The following is a 26,474-nucleotide window of genomic DNA, read 5'->3' on the forward strand; positions in this document are numbered from 1 at the left end:
TCCCCCCCAAAATAGTGTGCCAAAATATCCAGATCTACAGCTATACTGAGAGCCTACACTTTAAATAGAGGACTAGTAGAAATAACCTAGGTGAGAAACAAAATATCTGCAGACAAACCATCAACCATATAGATACTTATATTATAGATACAAAAAACATATTTGTATAATTGATACTTGTATTAGTATTTTCTCCATCAGAACCAAGATAAAGAACTTGAGAGAAAGAGAATTAAAGCTAAATAAAAATCAATTATTACCTAGTAACTTGCGTCCCAGTTACATTTTCCAACATATCACAGAGTGTGAGAAATATCCCTCTCACACTTTTAAGTTTCTGAGATGCATCAGATACTGGATAATGATAAAGGATTTCCTGCTGTTAAATGAAAAGAAATAGATACGTCAATCCTCCCCAAATTTTCCAACCACTATTTTTTTTCGTGGCAAATTCAGCCATAGGATTAAGGGGAAAAGAAAAAAAAGAATCCCTTCAGCTTCAGTAGGAGATTCATTCAAACATAAGGAAAGAAGCATACTTGGAATTTTAATGTATCACCTAATATTTAAAATACCACATTTGGAGTTCCCGTCGTGGCGCAGTGGTTAACGAATCCGACTAGGAACCATGAGGTCGCGGGTTCGGTCCCTGCCCTTGCTCAGTGGGTTAAGGATCCGGCGTTGCCGTGAGCTGTGGTGTAGGTTGCAGACGCGGCTCGGATCCCGCGTTGCTGTGGCTCTGGCGTAGGCCGGTGGCTACAGCTCCGATTCAACCCCTAGCCTGGGAACCTCCATATGCCGCGGGAGCGGCCCAAGAAATAGCAACAACAACAACAACAAAAAAAAAAAGACAAAAAAAGACAAAAAATAAAATACCACATTTGAAAATAAGTTAGAAACTGTCAAAACTGGCCATGAAATAAATATTAAGTAGGACCTTGATTATTTGGAATAATTGTAAGTAATTTCAAACAATGTTTCCAACATTAATCTCCCTTACAATAAATTTAAATACTAATATTTAGATATCTCCTGTGGTTACATATCCACATAGACACCACATATAACTTTTAAGAGTCTTTAAATTTAATTACTTTCATTACTGACTTTTAAAAGATAATCTTCATCTTTGGTGAAACCATTAAGTATTTAAATACAAGACAAGACTTTAATTAAACTTACAAAGTCAGAATACAAAACTAAATTTAAAAAAGTGCAGATAGGCAATGTATACATCTAAGGATAACCTGACCCCCTTGCTGTACAGTGGGAAAAAAAAAAAAAAAAGTCTCTAGTAAAATACTAACATGTCAAGTGGACTAACACAATACATTAATAAAACTCAAAGTTTTAAAAACCAAAAAAAAAAAAAAAGGTGCAGATAGGAAGAAAGAAGTATTATGCTATTACAAAGTTTTCTGTTTAAATTTGAAAGCATTTGCCCACCAATTAATCTGAATTCAAACTTTAAGAGAGAGTACATTTTAAATTATGGAAAATACTAAATCCATAAGATAATTCATAAATGTGTAATAGTTCTCTATTTCAAGGAGAAATGTTCCCATTTCTTAAAAAAAATCAAAATCAGGATGTACATTGCTAGTACTTTTGTAGGAAGGGATGAATCACTCTGTACTTCACTTTTTTTTTTTTTTTTTTTTTTTTTTTGTCTTTTTTGTCTGTTGTTGTGTTGCTATTTCTTGGGCCGCTCCCGCGGCATATGGAGGTTCCCAGGCTAGGGGTCCAATCGGAGCTGTAGCCACCGGCCTACGCCAGAGCCACAGCAACGCGGGATCCGAGCCAAGTCTGCAACCTACACCACAGGTCACGGCAACGCCGGATCGTTAACCCACTGAGCAAGGGCAGGGACCGAACCCGCAACCTCATGGTTCCTAGTCGGATTCGTTAACCACTGCGCCACGACGGGAACTCCTGTACTTCACTTCTTTGCTGTGACTTAAAGCAACATGGTGTTTTTCTCACAAGACAAATTAAAAGCAAGCAAACTAAAAATATCTCTAAACACAAACCATAGAGAATTCAGAGTAACTTCCAGTTACTCTGTAATAACAATACCCATAAATATTAACATAACCATTACTGAAAACCCAAACTCTTAAAATACTGTATCTTTTCCTTGGTTCTCTTTCTTTTTTTTTTTTTTTTTTTTTTTTTTTGTCTTTTTGCTATTTCTTGGGCCGCTCCCGCGGCATATGGAGTTTCCCAGGCTAGGGGTCTAATCGGAGCTGTAGCTGCCAGCCTATGCCAGAGCCACAGCAACGCGGGATCCGAGCCGCGTCTGCAACCTACACCACAGCTCACGGCAACGGCAGATCCTAAACCCACTGAGCAAGGGCAGGGACCGAACCCTCAACCTCATGGTTCCTAGTCGGATTCGTTAACCACTGCGCCACGACGGGAACTCCGGTTCTCTTTCTAAACAGTATTTTACACTTTGCTTTCATCTCTCTTTATAAGAAATAATTATGTTACTTGAAGTCTATGTCTTGGCAACTCTGACATTAGGACAAAATATAAATAATGACAAACTGGATACATCTGATTTTTATAACTTATTAAGCCATTCAGTATATGAAAATTGTTATGGAGTATGTGGGCCAAATATATTCTGCCTAACAACTCAAAACTTCCGCCAATATATGTAGTGTCAAAAGTTACAAAACATTTTATCTCTAAAAATTAAGTCAAATACCAGCTAAGATATTCTGTTATGTCTACCTCATAAATTTAAACCTTAACTTTAAGGTTAATAAACTTACAGTATTTAGCCAAACATCAAATACCACTTTAATTAAGTAACCATATAGTCTTTGATTCATTTCTTAAAAATTCTCAAATCTTGTAACTTAAAGAAAACAAGCTGCTATTAAATATGTAACACACATAAAAACAAAATGACCCCATGACATTTAATTGTAAAATAAGTAATACCAAATACAAAGGACATTTGAGAAAGTTTCTATTCCAACTTCTGCAGCAACCAGCCTGGAGAGCCTCACCATTCAAGACCTGGCAAGCTCTACAGTTCTTAACCAATTTAATTGGCTGTATTTTAAAGCACTTCTTAGCAGCATGCATTTGCAGCAGCTTCTACTCTGTTCAATAAGAATAAGCCTCTCCTAATTGCAGTGTTGATACACGGCTGTCAACAGACAAAAACCTGTTCCTTAGAGAAACATCTACACATTTTCCCATGAAAGAAAGCCAAGGATGACAAAAGGCCTCAGCAGTGTCCTACTCCAGGATGACCTCAAATGATTCAGGGTGTTACCATTTCAGAAATGTGTTGTGTGTTTTATATAATACACAGTTAAAATTCTTTTTTTTTTTTTTTTTTTTGCCATTTCTTGGGCCGCTCCCGCGGCATATGGAGGTTTCCAGGTTAGGGGTCCAATCGGAGCTGTAGCTGCCAGCCTACTCCAGAGCCACAGCAATGCGGGATCCCAGCTGCGTCTGCAACCTACACCACAGCTCACAGGCCAGGGATCAAACCCGCAACCTCATGGTTCCTAGTCGGATTCATTAACCACTGCACCACGACGGGAACTCCAAATTCTCATTTGTTTTAAAGATACAAAGGACTAGTAATACATGCAAGAAATTAGAATCATCAACTCTAGGTCTCTATATACTTTTCAAAACACAGAAACTTGCAGAAATACGTATAAATAAATACCTTCTTTTCCAGTTCAGTTACTGACTAAATTTTGACATATGAAGAAGCAGTACAAGGAAATACACCTTTGGATAAAATGGGTTTGGCATTGATAGTATAGGCTGCAAGGATTTCAAAAGGAAAAGAATGTAAATGAGGTAAAAACCTTTTAGATCTCATTTCTGTTCAAAGCATTACAGTAAACTAGATGCCCCAAGACCCCTGTGCCATAAAACAACTAGATTCATGGTCAAAAATACTCGTTGAATTGCCGGATATTTAAGAGGTAGAGGCTTCCAGGGACATCCTCTTCATACCTTTCCAACCCCCTCCCCTCACACTGCAAAGAAAGCTGGGGCCTCGGCTGGCAGTGGTGAGCAGAGAGCAGATGGACAGAGGAAGGTTGTCTTGGTGGCCAATACCCACCATGCCTTCCATCAGGACACTAAGCACTGGGCTACTGGCTAGGTAGGTGAGCTGAGCCAAGACCCACTGTGTTAAAACCAGACCTATGAATAAGGCTCAAGTGCCCAAGGTGAGTGATAGAAACAGAAGAAGTAAATTCTTTTTGGAGGAAGCTATTTCCTATTTAGAAACAAAGGACTCCCAAAGGTAAAATCAAGCAGTAGGTCTAGTTAACAATACTCAAGGACATAAGAAAGCACAAACCAGAGTCCTCATCAAGGCTCGGAGATACTGGAATGGGAAGATAAAATACAAAATAACTATGTACAAGATGTTGAGAGAAATAAAGCAAGCAATAAGAGACAACCAGGAATAGCATGGCAGATTTGCATGTACACCAGCTAAAAACTTCTTAGGAACTTCTTCTTCTTTTTTTTTTTTTTTGCTTTTTAGGGCTGTACCCAAGGCATATGGAGGTTCCCAGGCTAGGGTTGAAATGCAGCTACAGCTGAGGGCCTATACCACAGCCACATTCCTAGCAATGCAGGAACCAAGCTGCATCTGCAACCTACACTGCAGCTCATGGCAATGCCAGATCCTTAACCCACTGAGTGAGGCCAGGGATTGAACCCACAACCTCACGGTTACTAGCTGGATTTGTTTCTGCTGCACCACAAAGGGAACTCCTCAGGAACTTCTTAAAAAAAAAACAGGTTGTTTAAACAAACAAAAAAACCCCCAAAAAACAAAAAAACAACACCACACAGAGGTTAAGGATTAAAACTATTTGGACATAGCAGAAGCAAGAAACTTAATGAAAGATAGTTTCCTTAAAAGGAATGACTAACACTTACTAACAGCAATTATGGAAGTCAGAAAACAGAGAAATACTATCTTCAAACAGATTAAAGAAAAGACTTTCTTACCTGCTTGATATAAGCAATGCCATGTGTTAATTTTACCTTCTTCCTGGCCACAAAGGAAGACTACATTTCTCACCTCCTTACTTTGGGAGAGACCATGTAACTAGCCCTAGGTACTGGAACATGAGTAGAAGAGATGTTCCCACTTTTAAGTCAGACCGCTGAAATGTCCTACGTGATACTGTATGCTTTCTTTCTTCTCTCACTGACCAACTAGATTCAAACAATCCAAAAGAGGACCCTGAAGCCCTGGGAAATAATGGAACCACTGGAAAAAGGGCTCACATCATTGAGCCAAGTGACCAGGAACACTTACATTGAAATGAGGAATAAACTTTAATCATGTTATGCCACTGAGGCATTAGGACTGTTTGTTATAGCAACTGGCATTTCAAGAAGGAGTAAAAAAAGACATCATTAGATAAATACAACAAAAAGATTTTCATGAAAAAGAAATACCTAGGAGTTCCCTTGTGGCTCAGCAGATTAAGATTGTCACTGCAGGGTAGCTGATGTGGTGCAGGTTTGATCCCTGGCCCAAAAACTTCCATATGCTGCAAGCAAAAAACAAAAACAAACAACAACAAAAAAAGGAATGCCTAAAATATATGCTTCAGGAAGAAGAAAAATGATCAAATAACAATAGTGTGAGATGTAAGAATAGTGAATTTTCAAAAAATGGTAGCAATGAAATATTGATGACAAAAGCATGTAGGTGAAAAGGGGAAAATTGGAGTTAAGATGCACTGAGGGCCTTGAATTATTTTGAAAAGGGGTTAAGAGAGTATTTAACTTTAGAATCCATGAAGAAAAATATCATGATAAAATTTTAAGAGTAATCACTAAAAAAATAGAAGGAAGAGTATACAGCAAGAATAATAATGATATAAGCAACCAAGCATAAAAACAGTATGGAAAAATTAGTTAAAATAGAAATTTTTAAAGAAGCTAGCAGAAACAAACACAAATATTTCAGTCATCTCTATAAACGGACACATCAAGGTAGTCAGTTTAAAGACCAGTGTGTATAAGAGACATACTAAAACCATAAAGACACAGAATGACTGAGGAAAGTGTTTATTATTAATTTGGAAGACGGCAAAAAGGTCTTCACTTTTTTCCTTTGCACTTTTTAGAAGACACTCACCTCTTCCTTTGATGTTTCTGAGTCAAGCTGTAGTGTGAGATACATAACGATATGAGGAGTGTTTAGGATATTCTGCTGGATACCTTCAACCTCTTCTCCCCATAGAAATTTGACTAAATCACTTGTGTTCGATGGCGCCTTTTTCTGTCTTGGTTGAGTTGTTTCCTTTTTGACAGCATTCACATTTTCAAATGTCAGTTTCACCTTTGAAAAATTAAAATGTGTTGATTTTTCAATGAGGGAAAATCAGCTACAGTTTTCACAAAGACGGATCAGTGCATGCACATTCACTCAGGTATGCACAGAATGCATAAAAATCATCCTGGAGTGTGGGCCCCTTGATGGCAGAGTCTGTGTGTTCTACTTATGTTTGTAACTCCAGCTCTGAGGACAATGTCTGGCACATACTATTACAAATATTAATTGAGCAAGAATATATAATTCTTTGTATGTAAGTTTGTTAATTTAAACTTAATTATTATATTCTAAATACTGACAACAAATACAAGAAATGTGATGAAAAACAAAAATTAGTATGATCTTGTAATAAAGAGTAACACATTATGAATGCTAATAGCAATGACTTATTTGGAGAAGGTAAAATGAAGAGATTCAGGATTAAAAATGACCTCATACGGAGTTCCTATCGTGGCTCAGTGGTTAACAAACCTGACAAGTATTCATGAGGACATGGGTTCGATCCCTGGCCTTGCTCAGTGGGCTAAGGATCTGATGTTGCCATGAGCTGTGCAGGTCGCAGATGTGCCTCAGATCCTGCATTGCTGGGGCTATGGTATAGGTCTGCAGCTACAGCTCCGATTCGGCCCCTAGCCTGGGAACCTCCATGTGCCAAGGATGTGGCCCTAAAAAGACACAAGGACAAAAAAAAAAAAAAAAGGCAACCTCATACAACCAGAATTAGCTCTCCTTTCAAGGGAGGCGATATTCAAATATTCTTCTCTTCGACATTCTTTGTGGTCCTTTATAATAAAGGCAAAGGAGAGAAAAAACCATCAACACGTGGATCTTGGATCATGGTCCTAAGAAGATTACCTATCAGTTTTATCAAGATAGTTTTAATTTCATGGCCTGATATCAAACATGATTGGTAAGAGTCCAGAACGTGGCCATGTTCCAGCTGTTGAAAGGTAGCTTCCAGTTCTCAATTACCTTACCTTGAGAAAGGAGATATGTGTGCAGATGCCAGTTGGCCAAAGAGAACTTGCTTATTTCAAAGAAGCACCAGTGCATATCCTGAGTAAAGTTTCCACTAAGCATAGTTAATTTTGTGTAGCAAGGACATCATCCTAAGCTATATAGGCAAAAAATATTCCTAATGTTTAAAATCTTATCAGAATACAGAGAAGTAAAACTAATTATAACAATCCATAAAATTTTAAAATTAGACATTGTATTGCAACAACTCTTAAAATTAGTTTAAATTTTAAAAGTCAAAAAATAAAATCATGCTCAGTGAAAAAAAAAAAGTCTGGTCAATATATGTATGTTAAATCATCACACTGTACAACTTAAACACATACAATTTCTACTTGTCAATCATAACTTCAATAAAGCTGGAGGGAGAAAAGAAATCTTGCCAATATTTAAAAGCAGATAAAACTATATGTAGGAAGTTGCATTTTGAGAGAAGATATTTAAAAATTATTACCAAGACAGTATTAATCCCTATTTTTGATAATTTATTAAAAGAGGTACCATTTTCAAGGCCAATTTTAAATATATGGTAAATACTAATATGTTATTGTCACTCTTGTTGAAATGAGTTTTACAGAGTTATACATTTTATCAAAAATATTAAGTACATTATTTAAAAAAATCATTCATAACCTCATCAGCCCATCTATTATAGGTATTATACTGCAAAATAAATCTATCCTAATGAATAAAACCTTCCAAAAGAAAAAAAGATCTGGATATCTTTTTATTGTTGGCAAGGAGTGACTGTGGTTGTATTCATTTTGCTTAACTGTAGCTGTCTGGCATATCAGGGGCACTATGTTATCTAAAGGGAATTTACTTAAACATGTTTCCTAAAATAAGTTTCAGATTTTATTTTATTAACAAGTAGAAAAGAGACATGAGGTCTAAATTCATCATTATTCAGAGTTAAGATGAACCAGGTCATGACTAATGAGTAGGAAGGGAGAAGATCCTCATAAAATTTTTCTGAGGCCCAATGATCATGTTTCTTTACAAAACATTTAATATTCCAAGGGGAAAAGATCAGGCTTTATGAAATTTTTAATGTTTTTTGTAAACCTGATGTTGAAAAATAGGCTGTTGGTATTAAAATAATGTATCTAAAAAGGCTAGTGGAAAACTAGTATATTTGGATGGGAAGTATTAAGAAAGCCAAACAGAAATATAAAAAATTAGAGATCTTATATTGGACCAGTCAAGAGTTACCTAAAGAAAATTAATACAAGGATAAGGTGAGAAAGAGTTGGAGAGACACTGTTTCAGAAATGATCTTAGAAAGATGTGAAAAGAGTGTTTGGTGTGAGGTTCTGACCCAAACAGCAATATGTAAGCACTGCATGCCCTGAGAGACTATGTATGCTCTGAAAGCGGCTTCTGTTCTAGAGGGTAATGCTCAATATACATACACACATGTAAATATATATACATATAAGCATAAATGTATTAAATCCTTAAACAAGATCTGACGAAGTAAAAACAGCCTGGTTGTCAGGAGGGTCTTTTATTGAGAATTTGGGGAAATCCTGAGTACAGACTTTATACTAATACAGAGGGGGGCTCTGAAGACTATCCCTAAGACTTGGCTGTGAATGGAATGGAGGGTGAGAAATCTGACTGCAGGAAGCAGATGAGTGACAGCATGGGGAAGCAGGTGCCACAGAGGCAGGCTAGGTCTCTGCACCCCAGGGCTGAACTAGGAGAAGAAAGATGGGTCCTCAAGGAAAAAAATGTGCCTCAGAACAGGGAGGGCATTTTTTTCAGCTGAGATTCTTGTGGGTGGAGTGGTCAAAAGACAGGGTATGATTCACCAAGAATGACAAAAGGAAATGAGTTAGTAGGCTTAAAATAAAAATTTACCAATTTTACCTTGGGCAGCAACAGCAACCTAAAATTTGACTGGTTTGCTCTGCTTGGTAAAGAATGACATACTTGAAAACGAACTTTAATGTTACACTTGGCAAACAACAGAACTTCTTTTCTTTGGGGCAAGAACCTTTCCCCTCACCATGACAAAAACAAAGACAAATGCACTCACCACAGAACCATCCATTAACATTCTTTATGGAACTATTTTACCCACCATTCTTCTGATTTAAGTAAAGTTGGCTCCATAATGCAAAGATAATTACACTTTAGAAAGGCATTTTGAAAAACTTACATATTAAATAACTATAAATGTCAGAAAATCTGGCTGCCCTGATATAAAATGATAAAAGGGTAATAAGACATAATCAAATTAAGAGTTAAGTGCTATTTTAAAAAAGGGGTTGATGTACATAAATACACAGGATATGATGTGTTTTATAGGAACAAAACTTTAAGAAACATCTAATATAAGATAGTTTTTATGAAGCTTCTTATAAAAAAGGTTTTTCTGTAGAGTTTAGATGAAGCTTCTTATAACGAGGGATTTCTGAGAATTTCCTTTGTGACTCAGGGCTAACAAACACGACTAGGATCCATGAAGTTGCAGGTTTGATCCATGGCCTTGCTCAGTGAGTTAAGGATCTGGTGTTGCTGTGAGCTATGGTATATGTCGCAGACACGGCTCGGATCCCACCTTGCTGTGGCTGTGGCACAGCCAGCAGCTGTAGCTCTGGTTTGACCCCTAGCCTGAGAACTTCCATATACCGAGGACATAGCTCTAAAAAAAGGAAAAAAAAAAGGGGGTTTTCTGTTGTTCTTCCATGGACATTAACCTGTGACAAGTTTCGTCATCTCCTATCTCCCCTAAGAGAGTTTTCTTATTTGCGCAATTTTCCCATCCTTTCTTTTCTTCTTCCCTCCCACTTCAGGAGATGATGCCTTATCTCAGACCCAAGGACATGCTCTCTTCAACTCACCACTTCCAAAATCTTGTTGCTTTAACTATACCCTCTCTACTTCCATCTCCAAACAATCTCATGTAACAAGCCATGTCTCCTCAGCCTCTGCTCAACCAACCAACAAGTCCTCTCTCCCCATTTGCTACTATGCTATCCTCTTCACACATGGGATCTGGAGAGGCTGTCAGAATCTGAAACAGATTCTGCCTCATGGTCTGCATTGTCTCTCTCCCAACATCTGCACTGCTCTCCATGTGTCTGATCCTTTCTCCTTTGTCTGGCAGATGATCTGAACATTCCTTAGTCAAAATTCTGAAGGAAGTAAATCTACATGGCTCAGCAAATTCTCTCCTTGAACCTTTTCTATGGGGCAATCTCATGGGATTACTCAAGACAAAATGTGGAAGGCATCTTGAACTCCTCTCTCTTCTGCAGGAAGTACTGTCCTCTTTACTTCCCACTTACTATAAATCTAATCAACTCCTTCTCCATATTCACAGCCAAGGCCTTTGCTCAGGCCTTCAGCCGCTCTCTTCTGGACTCCTGTAAAGCTGACCACCTGGTTTCCCAACCTCCAGTTTCATCCAGAGTGACAGATGCTTAAATGCAAATCTGATCACATCAGCCTGCTACTTTAAAATACTGACATAGCTGGTTAATTCTAGGTTCTGGAAATAAAAAAAGACTCAGGAATACTTTTTTTTTAATTTACCAATCTAGTTCCTAATTTTTCCACAACATATGTGACCACCAATTTTGTCGAACAAGGAAATAATAATAAAATTTCGTGTAACAAGGAAATAATAAAAATAAAATAATAAATAATAAAATATTCTACTCAAGTATCATCTCCTTTAAGAAGCCTTTATTCCTTCTCTCAGGCCTAAGAAGTACTTACAAGGTAAGCGTTTAAGATTAATGTTCTATAGGCTGATCTCCCTGAAAAGGAGTTGGTTTCCTCCAAAGTTCCAGGAAAACCCAGTGCTTAATGCAGTCCACCTTGGTCAACTCAATGTTTGGACCAAAATTCACCAATCAAGCTAGGGGGAAGAGGGGTTATGTGCTTGTGGAATAATTGAGTGCACAGAGCAGTGGCAACAAATCAAGGTCACAAAAGTCAGTAGTTAGAAAAGCACTTGTTCCTGTCATTTTCAATTACTAAAACTTTTTTTTAAAACCCACAACTTTTTATTTAAAAAATTTTAAAGCTATAGGGAACCCTCATACACTGGGTGGGAATGTAAATTGGTACAAACACAATGGAAAACAGTATGGAGGTACTTCTGAAAACTAAAAGTAGAATTACCATGTGATCTAACAATCCCACTCCTGGGCAGAGTATCTGAATAAAACTATAATTCAAAAAGATAACATGTACCCCTATGTTCACTGCAGCCCTAGTGGCAATAGCCAAGGCATGGAAACCACCTAAATGTCCACTGACCGATGAATGGATTAAGAAGATATGGGGCATATACACAATGGAATACTACTCAGCCATAAAAATGAACAAAATAATGCCATTTGCAGCAACATGGATGCAACTAGAGATTATCATACTAAGTGAAATAAGTCAGAAAAAGAAAGACAAATATCATACGATATCACTTTTATGTGGCATCTAAACTGTAACACAAATGAACCTATCTACAAAATAGAAACAGACTCATGGACATAAAGAATAGACCTGTGGTTGCAAAGGGGGAAGGCAGGAAGAGAGTGGGATGGACTGGGAGTTTGGGGTTAGTAGTTGTAAACTATTACATTTAGAATGGATAAGCAATGAGGTCCTACTGTATAGCACAGGGAACTATACACAATTTCTTGAGAAAGACCATAATGGAAGATAACATAAGAAAAGGAATATGTGAGAGAGAGAGAGAGAGAGTGTGTGTGTGTGTGTGTGTGTGTGTGTGTGTGTGTATACTGGGTCACTTTTCTGTACGGCAGAAATTGGCACAACACCATAAATCAACTATACTTTAATAAAAGATATTTAAACCTACAGAAAGTTGCAAGAAGTGTACAATGATTACCCGTGTATTCCTCACCCAGTTTCAGCAACATTTAACATTTTGTCACATTTGCTTCCTCCCTCCCTTCTCCCCTGTTTTATTTCCCTTTCCTTCCATCCTCACTTCCCCCTCTCTATTTAAAAAAAAAAAAAACTGTCTGAACTACTTGAGAATTATTTGCAGCTATTTGAATGTTTCATTGCTAAATTAATTGCTATTTCAATGTTTCATTGCTAAATCTCCTAAGGATACACAACAAATACATTTATGACACTTAGGAATTTTAATATTAAACACAATACTATTGCCTAACAAAGTCTGTACTCAAGATACAAGCACCCAGTGTTCACTGGAGCACTATTTACAATAGCCAAGACATGGAAGCAACCTAAATGTCCATCAACAGAGGAGTGGATAAAGAAGATGTGGTACGTATACACAATGTACTTATTATTCAGCCATAAAAAGGAATGAAATAATGTCATTTGCAGCAACATGGACGGACCTAGAAACTATCATACTAAGTGAAGTTAGACAGTGAAAGACAAACATCATGTAATATCACCTATATGTGGCATCTAAAGGAAAAAAAGGATACAAATGAACTTACTTGCAGAACAAAAACAGACTCACAAACTTTCAAAAACTTATGGCACCAAAGGGGACAGGTGGGGGAAGGGAGGGATGGATTGGGGGTTTGGAATTGGTATATGCACACTGAGGTATATGGAATGCTTGACCAATGGGGACCTGCTGTATAACACAAACTCCACCCAAAATTATGATAATCTATGTGGGAAAAGAATCTTAAAGAGAATGGATATGTGTATTTGTATGACTGAATCACTTTGTTGTAGAGCAGAAATTCACAACCTTGTAAATCACCCATATTTCAGTAAAACTGTAAAAAAAAAAAAAATCTGTATTCAAATTTTCCCAATTGTCCCAGTATAGCTGTTCTGAACAGCAATAAAAAAATCAATTAAGGATTAGTCACTGCACCTGGTTGTGTTAGTTCAGTCTGTCTTAGTCTAAATAGTTCACCAGCTTTTTTTTTTCTTTCATGATATTGACATTTTTGAAGGACCTAAAACAATTGTTTTGAAGAATGTTTAAAACCTGCCTTTGAAAGAAATGATTTGGGCTCCTTGTGCTTCTGTATACAGGCTTTGCCTATGGATTTAACTCTGGTATTCTGAATCTATTTATAACAGAATTTACTTAAAATTCAAACACAGAAGTGTAGACTTGGAATGGGGCTCAGAGATTTATTCTCCCAAATCCTTTCTGATTATAGATGAGGAAACTGAAACCCAGAAGAGTTGGGAAAATTGCTCAGAGAGAGGTTTAAAATAGATTTCTACCCTCCTTCTCCTCAGTGACCTTTCTACCACATTACAGTCTCTCCCAGGGAATCTTCTGTTGGATGACAAGAAGCATTTTAGGCTATTTTTATACTCAGAGTATAAGTTTAAAATGTTACTGTTGGATATCTCCAAATTTAAATGTTAAGTTTTCTAAGGTATTCTTTATATGTCAGCATTCCTCTTCTCTTATTGCTTGACAAACTGTTTCAAATGCCACAGATACAAACTAGGTAGAGCAGCTTTTTCTGGGACAAATCCACTGCAGTGAGTTCTGGCCCAGTAAGAACAAAGGGATGCAGACACAAAGATCCACCCAGGCTGTGTGAAAACAGAAGGATCTCACTCTGGAATCAGTTTCAGTTCCTGTTCTTTGAGTTATTAATTCTGCAGCCTTGGACAAATCATTAATTCTCTCTTAGATTCTTCTTCCTCATGTATAAAATAGGAATACAAATTACCAGATTCTTACAAATTGTGATAATTGTGATAATTGTGAAATTATCAAAGTGAGGGAGGAGTTCCCGTCATGGCACAGCAGAAACAAATCCAACTAGGAACCATGAGGTTGTGGGTTCGATCCCTGGCCTTGCTCAGTAGGTTAAGGATCCAGCGTTGCCATGAGCTGTGGTGTAGGTCGCAGACGCGGCTCGGATCTGGCGTTGCTGTGGCTGTGGCATAGGCTGGTGACTACAGCTCCGATTAGACCCTTAGCCTGGGAACCTCCATATGCTGCGGGTGTGGCCCTCAAACAACAACAACAAAAACGTGAAGGATATTAGAAAAGCATCAACACACTTTCTGGTGCATTAAAAAACACTTGTTCCCTTCCTAATTCTCTAATTGTATATAGTCAAAGTCCCCCTGAAATTACAGTAGGAAGACAAGGCTGTGCTGCAGAACAGCATACTCTCTTAATATGGTAATTCCATCTCACAATACTTTTTCTTCCATCATTAAAACAAATTGCTCTTAGAATTGGCACTTAAGAGTCATGTTGTCTTTGTAAAAACAGAATCACACTTAATGCAGCTGTAAAGGCAAACTGGGCATATAGCATGGTCCTGACTCCTATTTCATGTTTAATGAGGACATGGAAATAATGGGTGAAATTGGTCTAAAATATTTAAATCATTATGTCTTTCTCTTTTCTGCCAACTATGCAGAGCTGAATTTGCAAATTCAATGTAAGTATAGTGTGACTTCACTAGAAATAGGATTCTTCTTGTTTTGAAGACAGAACTGATGTGTTTGAACTCTGGCAGTATTGGCAGTATACCTGCCAATGACATAGGCAAGAAAGGAGGATGTCTCACTCAGGGCTGATGTGCAGGCAGTGTACTTAGGTGACAGTCATTAAAACCTGTAATTCTTTTTAGTGACTGGTAAGTAGTTGCTGTCTAAGCATCCTGAGGTGCCTTAGTATCTTGGCCCACCCTTGTTGCTCCTCTCATCTAGCAACTAAAGGGGATACCAGCACATCCTATTCCAGCACTATGCCTGGCGTCCACCTGATTGTTATTATTTCAAAACCACCCCACTTCCATCTCCATTTCTTTGTCCACTCCTAGACATTGCTGGTTACTGGCTACCATAGTTATTGTAGCACTTTCATTTTGTATTTCCAAAGAAAACTAAATTTACAAAGCATCCATCTCTAAACAAGAAATTTCATCATAGGTCCTATTATTTCAGAATCTCAAGTCAGATATAGATATGATTCTGATTTGTCAGGCATTCTGTTCTTCATCTTGATCAGTCTAAAAACTGCCTCATCCTCTCAGATACTTGGCTAAAGCATATTGTTCTCCCCACTCTTTGAAAGAAAACCAATTCCTGATGCTCACAAGAGCAGAATATTTCTAAGGTACAGCATTTTAAAAATACATCTAACGACCTAAAAATGGCATCCATAATACAAAATCGCAGTGCTTAGGGTATCAAAATAACTTAATTTTCTTATGATGACAAATTTATATTTACTTACAAGAAATGAAAAATAATTCATTAAGTAAATAAAAACTCAGGAGTAGGCTAAACTAGATAACAAAAAAAAAATCAAGAAAATAGTATAGTGTTTAAAATAAACAAAACCACAGTAAAAAAAACTTTATAGCAATTATGGATTTACTAAGTCAGAGAATAGAAAATTCCACACCTCTTTTAAATGACTTTTCTAGGAACTGAATTTTCATCAGCACGTACTGTACTTACAATGGCAAGTTGGTCACTATATATGTTTTTATTATTATTCTTGTTTGCATTTTACTTAGGATGACTTCTATTTGGAGATATTTCTCTCTTTTCATAGAACAATCTCCAAAAGCTAAAAAATGTTAAGAGCTAAGAATTTTTAAATATCCAAGGATGTAAGTAAAACCCACCCATTATACATGACTATTCTCAGAATTTTATAAAAAGAAATGAGCACAAGATATAACTATTTCTTGTAATTCATCATAAAACACAGAAAAAGAATGTCCACACCTGCATAGGTCCAGGAATGCAAGACAGAACTCTCTCTATGTTCTCAGAGGTCACATCTACATCATTCACAGCAACAAGGACATCACCTAAAAACAGAATCACAGTAAAAAAAAAAAAAAAAAAACAGCTGTGTGAATATCCAAAACTGAAAAAGATCTAGAGTTGGAACATTAAAAAGTATTTATTCTGGAGTTCTCTTGTGCAGCAGGTTAAGAATCTGGCATTGTCACTGCAATGGCTTGGGTTGATGATGTGGCATGGGTTCAATCCTTGGCTCAGGAACTTCTATATGCTATGGGCACAGCAAAGAAGAAAAAGAAAATGAAAAAGAAAAAAAAAAAGTGTCTATTCTGGGAGTTCCCGTTGTGGCTCAGAGGGTTACGAACCCAATGAGGATCCATGAGGATGTGGGTTCGACCCCTGGCCTTTCTCAGTGGGTTAAGAATCCAGCATTGCCATGATCTGTGGTATACTGCAGACGTGGCTCGGATCCAGTGTTGCTGTGGCTAAGGGGTAGGCCAGCAGCTGTAACTCCGATTCGACCCCTAGCCTGGGAACTTCGATATGCTGCAGGTGAGGCCCTAAAAAAGGCATCTATTCTGACCTCTTCAAAGTAGAATGGAAAACACGATACAGACATTCAGGGACTTGTCCAAAGTTATAAAGCTCATTATTGGCAGAGCAAATCTCCCATTCGACACTTTCTTAAACTATAATGCAGCCCGACACTGCACTATAACTAAATATAACCTATGAATATTTAGAGATGAATATTCTCATTTTTTTGGATTCAATTGAGAGAATTGTATAAACCCAAGGGACAAACGGAAAATTTGTAGTATAAACCAACCATTGCACTTAACAAAATTGAATCTAACCACTTAGACCGACAGTAAAAAAATTCAGCTGAATTTTTAATTAAATCCATGTGGTACATCATAACTCAATATGCTAGGTATTCACTGCTATTACTGTTTTGTGTTTCAAACTGATCTTTCAAAGAGCTGTGTTTCAAACATCGCTCTTTGTTTCAAAAGCCCCCAACCACAATAAAATCTATAGCATATTTCAGTAACAATCTCCTTTTCCACAGTTTTTCTTTAAATGTGTGTATTATCATATCTGGTGGCTTTAATAAAATAAAGATGAGTGTTAAAAATGAAAATTTACTTTCACAACATAAAAATCATATCTAAACACAAGTGAGCTATATTCACAGAAATATACATTTACCAAGGTTTTTTCCTCATCATTCGTAAACATATCATTAGGAAATTGATTAAATAATCCAAACTAATCCATTCATTAATTCATCCAACAAATAATAATTGAGCACCTACTGTATGCCAGGCACTGTTCTAGGCACTACAGATAGAGAACTGAATAAAACATACAAAAATGTCTACCCACATGGAGCTTAATATTTTTTAGAGAAGACAGATAACAAACATGTATATAAATGAAACAGTATTGGTAGACAATTCTCCACAGGGCTGTCATGTTTTTGTACATCTTACAAACCAAGGAACTAAAAGTCTTTGTTCTGAATTATCTTTTCAAGATCAGACAAGACAGTGTCTCCCACCAGAGAAAATACACTATACAGTGTAATAAGGATAGTGCCTCCCTCAATATCTTATCGTTAATAATTGTTCTTTATAAAAGATGCATGTTCCCTAAGCTCAAAGTTCCCCTCCCTTGATGCAATACACCATGTGTGCAGGTGTCACCTGGCCCTCTTCAGTATCTCTGTGGGAATAGGGGTTGGGGAACAAAAGAAATTACCATCATACTTTAGCTACTGCTACTCCTCCCCCTCCCTTTCTTTCTTCATTCCTTGTTTTCCTTGATGCCCTATCACATGGGAAAAGGGTTAGGGGCAAAGTGGGCAGAAGGAGTTTCTTAGGCCATCCCTGTGAAAGCTTAAAACGACCTATATTAGGGTTAGATGTTTGAGAGATGCTATTCAGTTGTGAGTTCCACAGATGTGGACACAAATTCTTATATGATGATCCACTTTGTGATATTTGAGCAACCCCTAACTTTTCTTAAAAGTAAGGATTTGGGGAGTTCCCATCGTGGCGCAGTGGTTGACGAATCCAACTAGGAACCATGAGGTTGCGGGTTCAATCCCTGCCCTTGCTCAGTGGGTTAAGGATCCGGCGTTGCCGTGAGCTGTGGTGTATGTCGCAGATGCGGCTCGGATCCCGAGTTGCTGTGGCTCTGGTGTAGGCTGGTGGCTACAGCTCCGATTCGACCCCTAGCCTGGGAACCTCCATATGCTGAGGGAGCGGCCCTAGAAAAGGCAAAAAAAAAAAAAAAAAAAGTAATGATTTTGAAATGTATAGAAATCGAATCACTATGTTTGTAAGAGGGACTAACATAGTGTTGTAGGTCAATTATACTTCAAAAACAAACGAATCATAAAAAAGGAGATTTGTGGTTATCAGAGACAAGGGAAGAGGGAAGGGGAGCACGAGATGACCTTGGTCAAAAGGAACGAACTTCCACTTATAAGACAAATAAGTACTAGGGATAAATATAATTAAAATATAACTAACACTGTTATATGTTATAAATCAAAGTTGTCAAGAAAGTAAATAAATTCTAAGAGTTCTCAACACAAGGAAATTTTTTCTTCTATTCTTTAATTTTGTATCTACATAAAATGATGCATGTTCACTAAACTTATTATGGTAATTATCTCATGATGCATGTGAGTCAAATCATTATGTTGCCCACCTTAAACTTATACAGTGCTGTATGTCAATTATATCTCAGTAAAACTATAAGAAAAAAAGAATCTGCAAACTAAAATAAACTTCCAACTTCAGTTAAACTTTTAAAAATAAAAAAACAACATACCCCCTAATTCTTTTTAAATAAGGGATTAAGCAAATATACTGTATCAAATTATTTACAGCTGTAATGATTTAAAAAAGAAAGAAGGAAGGGAGGAAGGAGAGGAAGGAAGGGAGGAAGGAAAGGAGGAAGGAAGGAGGATTAATTGATTTGGGATTAACAGATACAGACTATGACATATAAAACAGATAAAGAACAAGGACCTACTGTATAGCACAGGGAACTACATCCAATATCTCTTAAAAGATGTTTTTATTTTATGGCTACAGTTGCGGCATACAGAAGTTCCCAGGCCAGGGATTGAATCCGAGCCACACCTGTGACCTACACTGCACTGGGCCAGGATCGAACTGCACCTTTGCAGTGACCCGAGCTACTACAATTGGATTCTTAATCCACTGTGCCACAGCAGGAACTCCTATATTTAGTATCTTGTAATAACCTATAATGGAAAAGAATCTGAAAAAAAGATTATAGATAGATATATAAATAATTGTTACCCACTAATCGTTCCCCAGATACTTGCTTTCCTCTCATTTTTCTGAGCACCTCTGTGAGATGATTCAGAGATGGCAGGCTTCCATCACTGCAGTGAGCAGCCCGAACTTCAGAAAAGTTCTTTCTCAACAAGTGTGCGGGGGCGGGGGGGGGGGGGAGTCATTAATATGCATGCTCCCATTTCAAAGGCTGAAAAGAAATCTGCATGAACTGGTTTGAACTGTTAAATAAGAAATAATCTGGGGATTATTGATGGATAGAAACAAAAGGAAAAATTTATCAAGTTTATCAAAAGATACATTCAAGAATGACATAAAACAGAGGGGAGATCAGTTTATCACAATGCTTAAATCAATTCCTCAATATAAACTTAATTAGTTGAGATGATTTTTCAGCACCTACTTAATATCAAACAACAAATGTGTACTGAAGGGCTACTACATAAGGCACCAAGGAGTATGAAAACATATATGCAAAAGTTTGTTTACTATCCTGTTAATGCAATAAACAAAATGAATATACAGTTAAAGAAACTACTTTTGAACAAAATTATTACACATAAATGTAGGAAAAAGAAAGGATATATGTTAAAACACTTCTTTTAGGTGACTGGACTTTTTCTTTTGTTTAATTACATTTTCTAAACAGTCTACAATAAATATATAGTATTACAATGCAAAGAGAAAAAAAAAACTAATTTTACAAAAACAAAACACAACCCCAATACACTGTGATAGGCAGTATAAACATTTTCCAAAGAGCTCCACATCTTAATCTCTGAAATCTATGAATATGTAACTATGCACAGCTAAAGAGACTTTTCAGATGTAATCAGACTGAGGATGTCAAGACTGGGAAATTATCCAGTGAGCCCAATGTAATAAGTCAGAGAGAGACTTGAAGATGCCAAGCTGCTGGCTTTGAAGATGGAGGAAGGGACCACAAGGCAAGGAATGCAGGTGGCCTCTAGAAATTGGCCATGGAAAGGGGTTCTCACCTGGAGCCACCAGAAGGAATGTGGCCTTGAGGACACTTGGATTTTAGTGCTGGAAGACACATTTCAGACTTCTGACTTTCGGAACTACAAGATGATAAATTTGTGCAGTTTTAAACTACTAAGTTTGTGGTAATTTGCCACAGCAGCAATAGAAAATTAACATACCCGCTTAACAATACAAAGCAACCTTGGCTAAGCCCCAAATGAGGGTCAGAGACCATGAATACTAAAGAACAGATGGATATACAAGTATACAGGGTGCATCTGGAGGTCACTGGGAAAAGAATAAATCAGTCTTGTTAGAGGGGAGAGAGGTTTATATACAGCAGAACTAGGAAATATATATGAGACAATGGGGTAGAGTCAGATTGTGAATTTAAATTGATTATTTAAATTAAGCTGAATTTGACTTCAGAGGAGAAAGAATCTGGTTTTTGAAACATAGTTACATACTGCTATTTTATACATTTAAGTTAATGCATTTATTGACAAATACTTAAGTTTTGAGACAATAAAAATTATTGTATTTTTTGAACTTCATTATCAATCCCTCATCTATAATATTCAAGCACTAAACTAGAGAAAATTAAGCTCCTTCCCAACCTATCATTCTAGAAGTCCCTGAATAATGATAGTTCATATATTGTAACAATCATTCAGAATATTAAGTAAAATATCACATTCCTTAAAGAAGCTGGGAAAGAAACTAGTGCAAAGTTTTTATTTCTCATGAAAATAAAAAATAATTTTACAGAAATGTTGGAAAAATTATTGATAGCCCCAGCACTACAGTCATGATTGCTTTTGTAAAGTAGTTTTAGTATTTACCTCTGCTCACACAAATGAGGCATCAAGGGTTTTTATCCTTTTAAATCCCTCAAGTAATAATTATTATCCTAGCACATAGTGTTCAGAATGATAATTTTAATAGTATAATAACATGTAAATTTATTAAATTACAATCTAAATAATCATACCTCTGGGTTGACATTTTCATGTTTTTTAAAATTATTACTAAAAAAGTGCTTCAATAAATGTTTCATGCACATAGTTTTTCCTCTTTCCCTATCTGGGATCAGCAAACTTTTTCTGTAAAAAGGTCAGATGAGTAAATATTTTAGGCTCTGTGGGCCATATGGTCTTTGTCTTCAACTCTGACATTATAGCTTGCAAGCAATAATAAACGAATGAATACGGCTGTGTTCTAATAATATTTTATTTATGGCCATGGATATTTGAACTTCATATAATTTTCATGTCATAAAATACCATTCTTTTGATTTTTTTAACCATTGAAAAAAAGTTAAAACCATTCTCGTTTGCAGACTGTACAAAAACAGGTGGTGGGCCTGACTTGACATGCTGGCTGTAGTTTGCAGATGTGTTTTAGATTATTTCTTTGGGATAAATGTCTCAAAATGGATTAACCGGGTTAAACAGTACACTGCTGTAAACTAATACTTATTTCCAAATTACATTTTGAAAGGATTAAATCATTTCTTTTTTTTTTTTTTTTCCAAGGAGAAATCTTTTGGCACTTTCCCCACATATTCAAGTGCAAGGGAAAGAGGTCTGTGAAAGGAATTTGCAACCTGTGGGTCCCAACTTTATCAGGGACTGGCTGTCTGCTCTTGGCTATGTCACGCAATTCCTTTGGTGCTCATCTGGAGAGGGACTAACTTGCACTAGAAGATCTCTACGGATGCCTAAAAACTCTAAAATTCTCTCTTTCCAGTGAGCTCATACTTCAGTTTCTTTCCTTGACTAGTGGATCAAGTAGCATAGGCAAAAATGTGGGGGAAAAAATGTGTGAGAGGAGAGACAAGTAGAGTTACCTCTATTAAGAATATCTAAATGTTACAACTATTATGGGAGAAAGTAAAAACGTATATCAAATAATAGTCTGCAAAATATTAGAGAATAAAACCATACATTATGTGTTCATAAAAACCAAATCTGTCTTTTCAAAAGAGCACTTCAAATATTTTAACTGGAAACAACCGAAATGTCCATCAATAGTGGTATGGAGGAGTTCCTGTGGTGGCGCAGTGGTTAAGGAATCTGACTAGGAACCATGAGGTTGTAGGTTCCATCCCTGGCCTTGCTTAGTGGGTTAAGGATCCGGCGTTGCCGTGAGCTGTGGTGTAGGTCCCAGACTCGGCTCGGATCCCGCATTGCTATGGCTTTGGCATAGGCCAGTAGCTGCAGTTCTGATTCAACCCCTAGCCTGGGAACCTCCATATGCCGCAGGAGCGGCCCTAACCTGGGAACCTCCATATGCCGCAGGAGCGGCCCTAGAAAAGGCAAAAAGACGAAAAAAAAAAAAAAATAGTGGTATGGAAAAATAGGAGTTCCCGTCGTGGCTCAGTGGCTAACGAATCCGACTAGGAACCATGAGGTTTTGGGTTTGATGCCTGGCCTTGCTCAGTGGGTTAAAGATCGGGTGTTGCCGTGAGCTGTGGTGTAGGTTGAAGTCGTGGCTCAGATCCCACATTGCTGTGGCTCTGGCCTAGGTGGGCGGCTACAGCTCTGATTAGACCCCTAGCCTGGGAACCTCCATATGCTGCGGGAAGCGGCCCTAGAAAAGGCAAAAAGACCAAAAAAAAAAAAAAAAAAAAAAAAAAAAGTGGTATGGAAAAATAAATAGTATATATTCATACAATAGAATACTACATAATGACAATGTGGATATTTTTCATAGATTGTAAACTAAAGAAAATGGAAATAAGAATACACACCATATACTTCCATTTACATGAAGTTCAAGAAGAGGCAAAATGAACTTTGTTAATAGAAAACATCTGACTTTTAGAAGATTAACTTTGGAAGGGACACTGACTAAGAGGATGTACCTGGAGCCTCTGGGTACTGAAAACATTCTATATCCTGTCCTGGGTAGTAGTTACACAGGTATCCACATACATCAAAATTCACTGAGTAGACACTTAAGATTTGTGCATGTTATGAATGGAGTCATACCCTCAATTTAAAAGATTTTTAAAAAGTAAACCAAAAAAAAAAACACTTCAAAAAAATTTTTTAATTTAAAAGAGAAACAGCACAAGTGTTATACAAAACAAATCTAGTGATCACAGGTGAGAAATTAGAAGTTAACACAAAAAGAGCTTGAAATAAAAACCTTGCCTATTCCTCAAGAGAAATAGTTTTCAGGGGTATGTGTGACTAGAATATTAATGTATACCTACTCCAACCCTATCCTTTCTAATCTTTTAAAAAATACCTACTTAAAATGACCCCCAAAATGGGCAATCTTAAAGAAAAAAACAAATCACTGAGGTGATGTGCTGTTTCTAGGATACAGGTAAAAGGAGAACTTCCATATGCTCTGGATTGAGATGGGGGCTGGCTACAGGTAGTCCACGAGCTCTCAGCTGTCAAACTTTGAGAAAAATCACAAAAATATAAATATAAAATAAACATGCAAGCCCTCAGAAGCTGGGACAACAAAAATGGAATGAAAAAAAGGTAGCAAATCCCCCAAGACCCTAGCAAAGAAGAATCAGAAGAGAACAGAGTTCTGCTGTTATCAAAGGGAGGAACGAAGAGGAGTCACCAAGTCTCGCTGTGCTGGCCAAGGGACATTAGTCAACAGAGGGTCATTCTCCAGCCAGACCATGGCAAAACTCACCCCAAGTGAATAGGACAAAGTTTTTGTGACCTTCCTGCCTATGGGGTGACTGAAGTGTGAAATGTCACTATGAAAGAAACAAGTAGAAATACCATCACAGAAGTACTTCGTTCAATTAGCAAACCACCATCATCCATTCTTTATTCCCAAAGTGTGTGAATTTTTTTTTTTCTTTTTTGCCACCCTGCGGCATAGAGTTCCCGGGTTGCATCCTAAGCCACAGGTGAGGCAACGCTGGACCATTAACCCACTGTGCAGCCGGGGATCAAACCTGCAACCCAGCACTCCCAAGATGCCGCCGATCTCATTGTACCACAATGAGAACTCACAAAGTATATGATTTTAAAAATACATAACATAATTATAAAATTTAAAACCTGAAAAAAGTAGAGAAAACAATCACCCATAATGCTCCCACACTAATCCAACACTACCAGCATTCTGCTGTATTTATACTAACTTCTGTTTTCCCTGCATGTATTCATTTTTACATAGTTTATTCATTCACTTTTTGAGGGCTTATTATGAGCCAAGCATTTTGCTATGCACCAAAAATGAAATAATCATTCTGTTCTGACAAATTTCCTTTTCTATTTATTAGTAAATCATAATCTTTCTATTACAAAATTGAAATCATAAGCCTCATTTTTCTAATTTTCTATTGCTATTTAATACACATGCAGAAAAATGCACACATTGTAAGAATACAATACAATGCATTATCACAAAGTGAACACCTCCATGTTAGTGCACTCAAGTTATAAAGTGGACTACTAGCAGAGTTCCTGTTGTGGTCCAGCAGGTTAAGAACCCAACTAGTACTCATGAGGATGTGAGTTGGATCCCTGGCCTTGCTCAGTGGGTTAAGGATCTGGCATTGCCACAGCTGGAGTGTAGGCTGCAGATGCAGCTCGGATCTGGCGTGGCTGTGGCTGTGGCTGTGGCGTAGGCCTGAAGCTGCAGCTCCAATTCAGTCCCTGGCCTGCAAACTTCCATACGCCACAGGTGAGGTCCTAAAAAGGAAAAAAAAAAAAAAAGTAGACTACTAGCATCTTGTGTATCTTTAAATTATTTTAAATATAAACAGTATTTTATACTGGTAGTCTTTCTCTCTGGTTCATCCTCTTTCCTCCCATACACATGGTACGAAGATTAAACCTTGAAGTAACTGGTATTGCTAGAAGGTTAAGGAGACTGGAGTATCTAGGGGAAAGGCAATATGGAACAGAAAGTTCATTGGTCATAACCACCTCTTTGCTAGGTTTCAAGAGAAAAGGGTAAAAAGAATTTTAGGGATTTGTCTACAACTCAGGACAAATAGGCATGCCAAGAAGCCCCAGGTGAATCTAAAGAGAATGTATTAGCTGGGGTTTCCCAGTATGTGGCATCCTAAAATTATGGTAACAACCAGGCAGGATTTCATAAGCAGGAATTCTGGCCCCTTTGAGAGAACTAAAAGAACAAACCCCAGCGATATTTTGGTCCAATCCTGTAACAACACAAAAGGAAGTTGAGGACCTGAGAGAAGGTTAAGTGTGCATCAGCTCCTGTTCCAATTATCTACTGCTGCATAACGAATCACCCAAAAAACTCAGTAGCTTAAAAGAGCAACAATCATTTGTAACCATGTGTGGAGATGGATGTTAACTAGACTTACTGTGGTGATCATTTCATAGTATATACAATATAAAATCATTATGTTGTATACAATGTTATATGCCAATTATATCTCAAATGAAACAAACAAACAATAGCCATTTATTATCTCTCCTGGTCCTGGAGTTGATGGGGCTCAGCTGAGGTTCTCATTCAGGGTTCCTCATGCAGTTGCAGCCGCGTGGTGGTTGGGGCTGGAGTTATTACCTGGAGGCATCTCCACACACGCCTGGTGACTGTTGCTGCAGAGGCACTGGGGCCTCAGCTGGGACCATCAGCCAGAATACTACTTATGGCCTCTTTATGTAGCCTCCCCTTCCACACAGAATTGTGACAGGCAAAAAGCTGCATCACATTTTATGATCCCACTTCTTAAGTGACACAGTACAACTTAAGCTGTAGTCACAAGCCCACCCAGATTTCAAGGATAGTGGTTTGGGGCAGAGACACACAGACCATAACTCTCTATGGGAGGAATATCAACATCATGCTGTAAGGAGAGACATGGAGATCTTGTTGCAACCACTTGGAGCACACATTTGCACAGATGCCCTTCCTACAGGATTCCTCCTTGCAACCCCTATCATGGCACTCATGGCACTGTGTGAAACTGCTTATTTTGGACCCATCTCTTCCACTGCAATATGAGCTCTTTAAGAGGAGTAATCGGATCCTGAGTAATCTTTGTATTCCTGGCATTTAGGTAGATGCTCAAAAATTATTTGTTGAATCAGTAAACAAAATTTGGG

The 26,474-nt window shown here is 37.5% G+C and overlaps 1 protein-coding gene across 15 annotated transcripts in view; it reads right to left on the reverse strand.

Moving 5' to 3' along the window:
* Positions 1-26,474, reverse strand: part of INTU (inturned planar cell polarity protein) — an 82,058-nt gene that overhangs the window by 38,508 nt on the left and 17,076 nt on the right. For 9 of the 15 annotated variants that reach the window (XR_014813012.1, XR_014813009.1, XR_014813004.1 and 6 more), the window contains exons 3-5: positions 16,064-16,149; positions 6,152-6,355; positions 261-379 (exon numbers count right to left, since the gene is read on the reverse strand). Coding sequence is in view for 5 of the 15 variants with exons in the window: in XM_005666876.4 (XP_005666933.4) it covers positions 261-379; positions 6,152-6,355; positions 16,064-16,149 (409 nt within the window). In the remaining 10 variants the exon portion in view is untranslated. The remainder of the gene's footprint in view (positions 1-260; positions 380-6,151; positions 6,356-16,063; positions 16,150-26,474) is intronic. The other 6 variants (XR_014813011.1, XR_014813010.1, XM_084972909.1 and 3 more) reach the window with 3 other exon arrangements.

This window comes from Sus scrofa, chromosome 8, assembly GCF_054392235.1.
Source record: "Sus scrofa isolate SSC_HxYL_T2T_F1_AM1 chromosome 8, Sscrofa_HxYL_maternal_Yorkshire_Landrace_v2.0, whole genome shotgun sequence".
NCBI classification, from domain to species: domain Eukaryota; kingdom Metazoa; phylum Chordata; class Mammalia; order Artiodactyla; family Suidae; genus Sus; species Sus scrofa.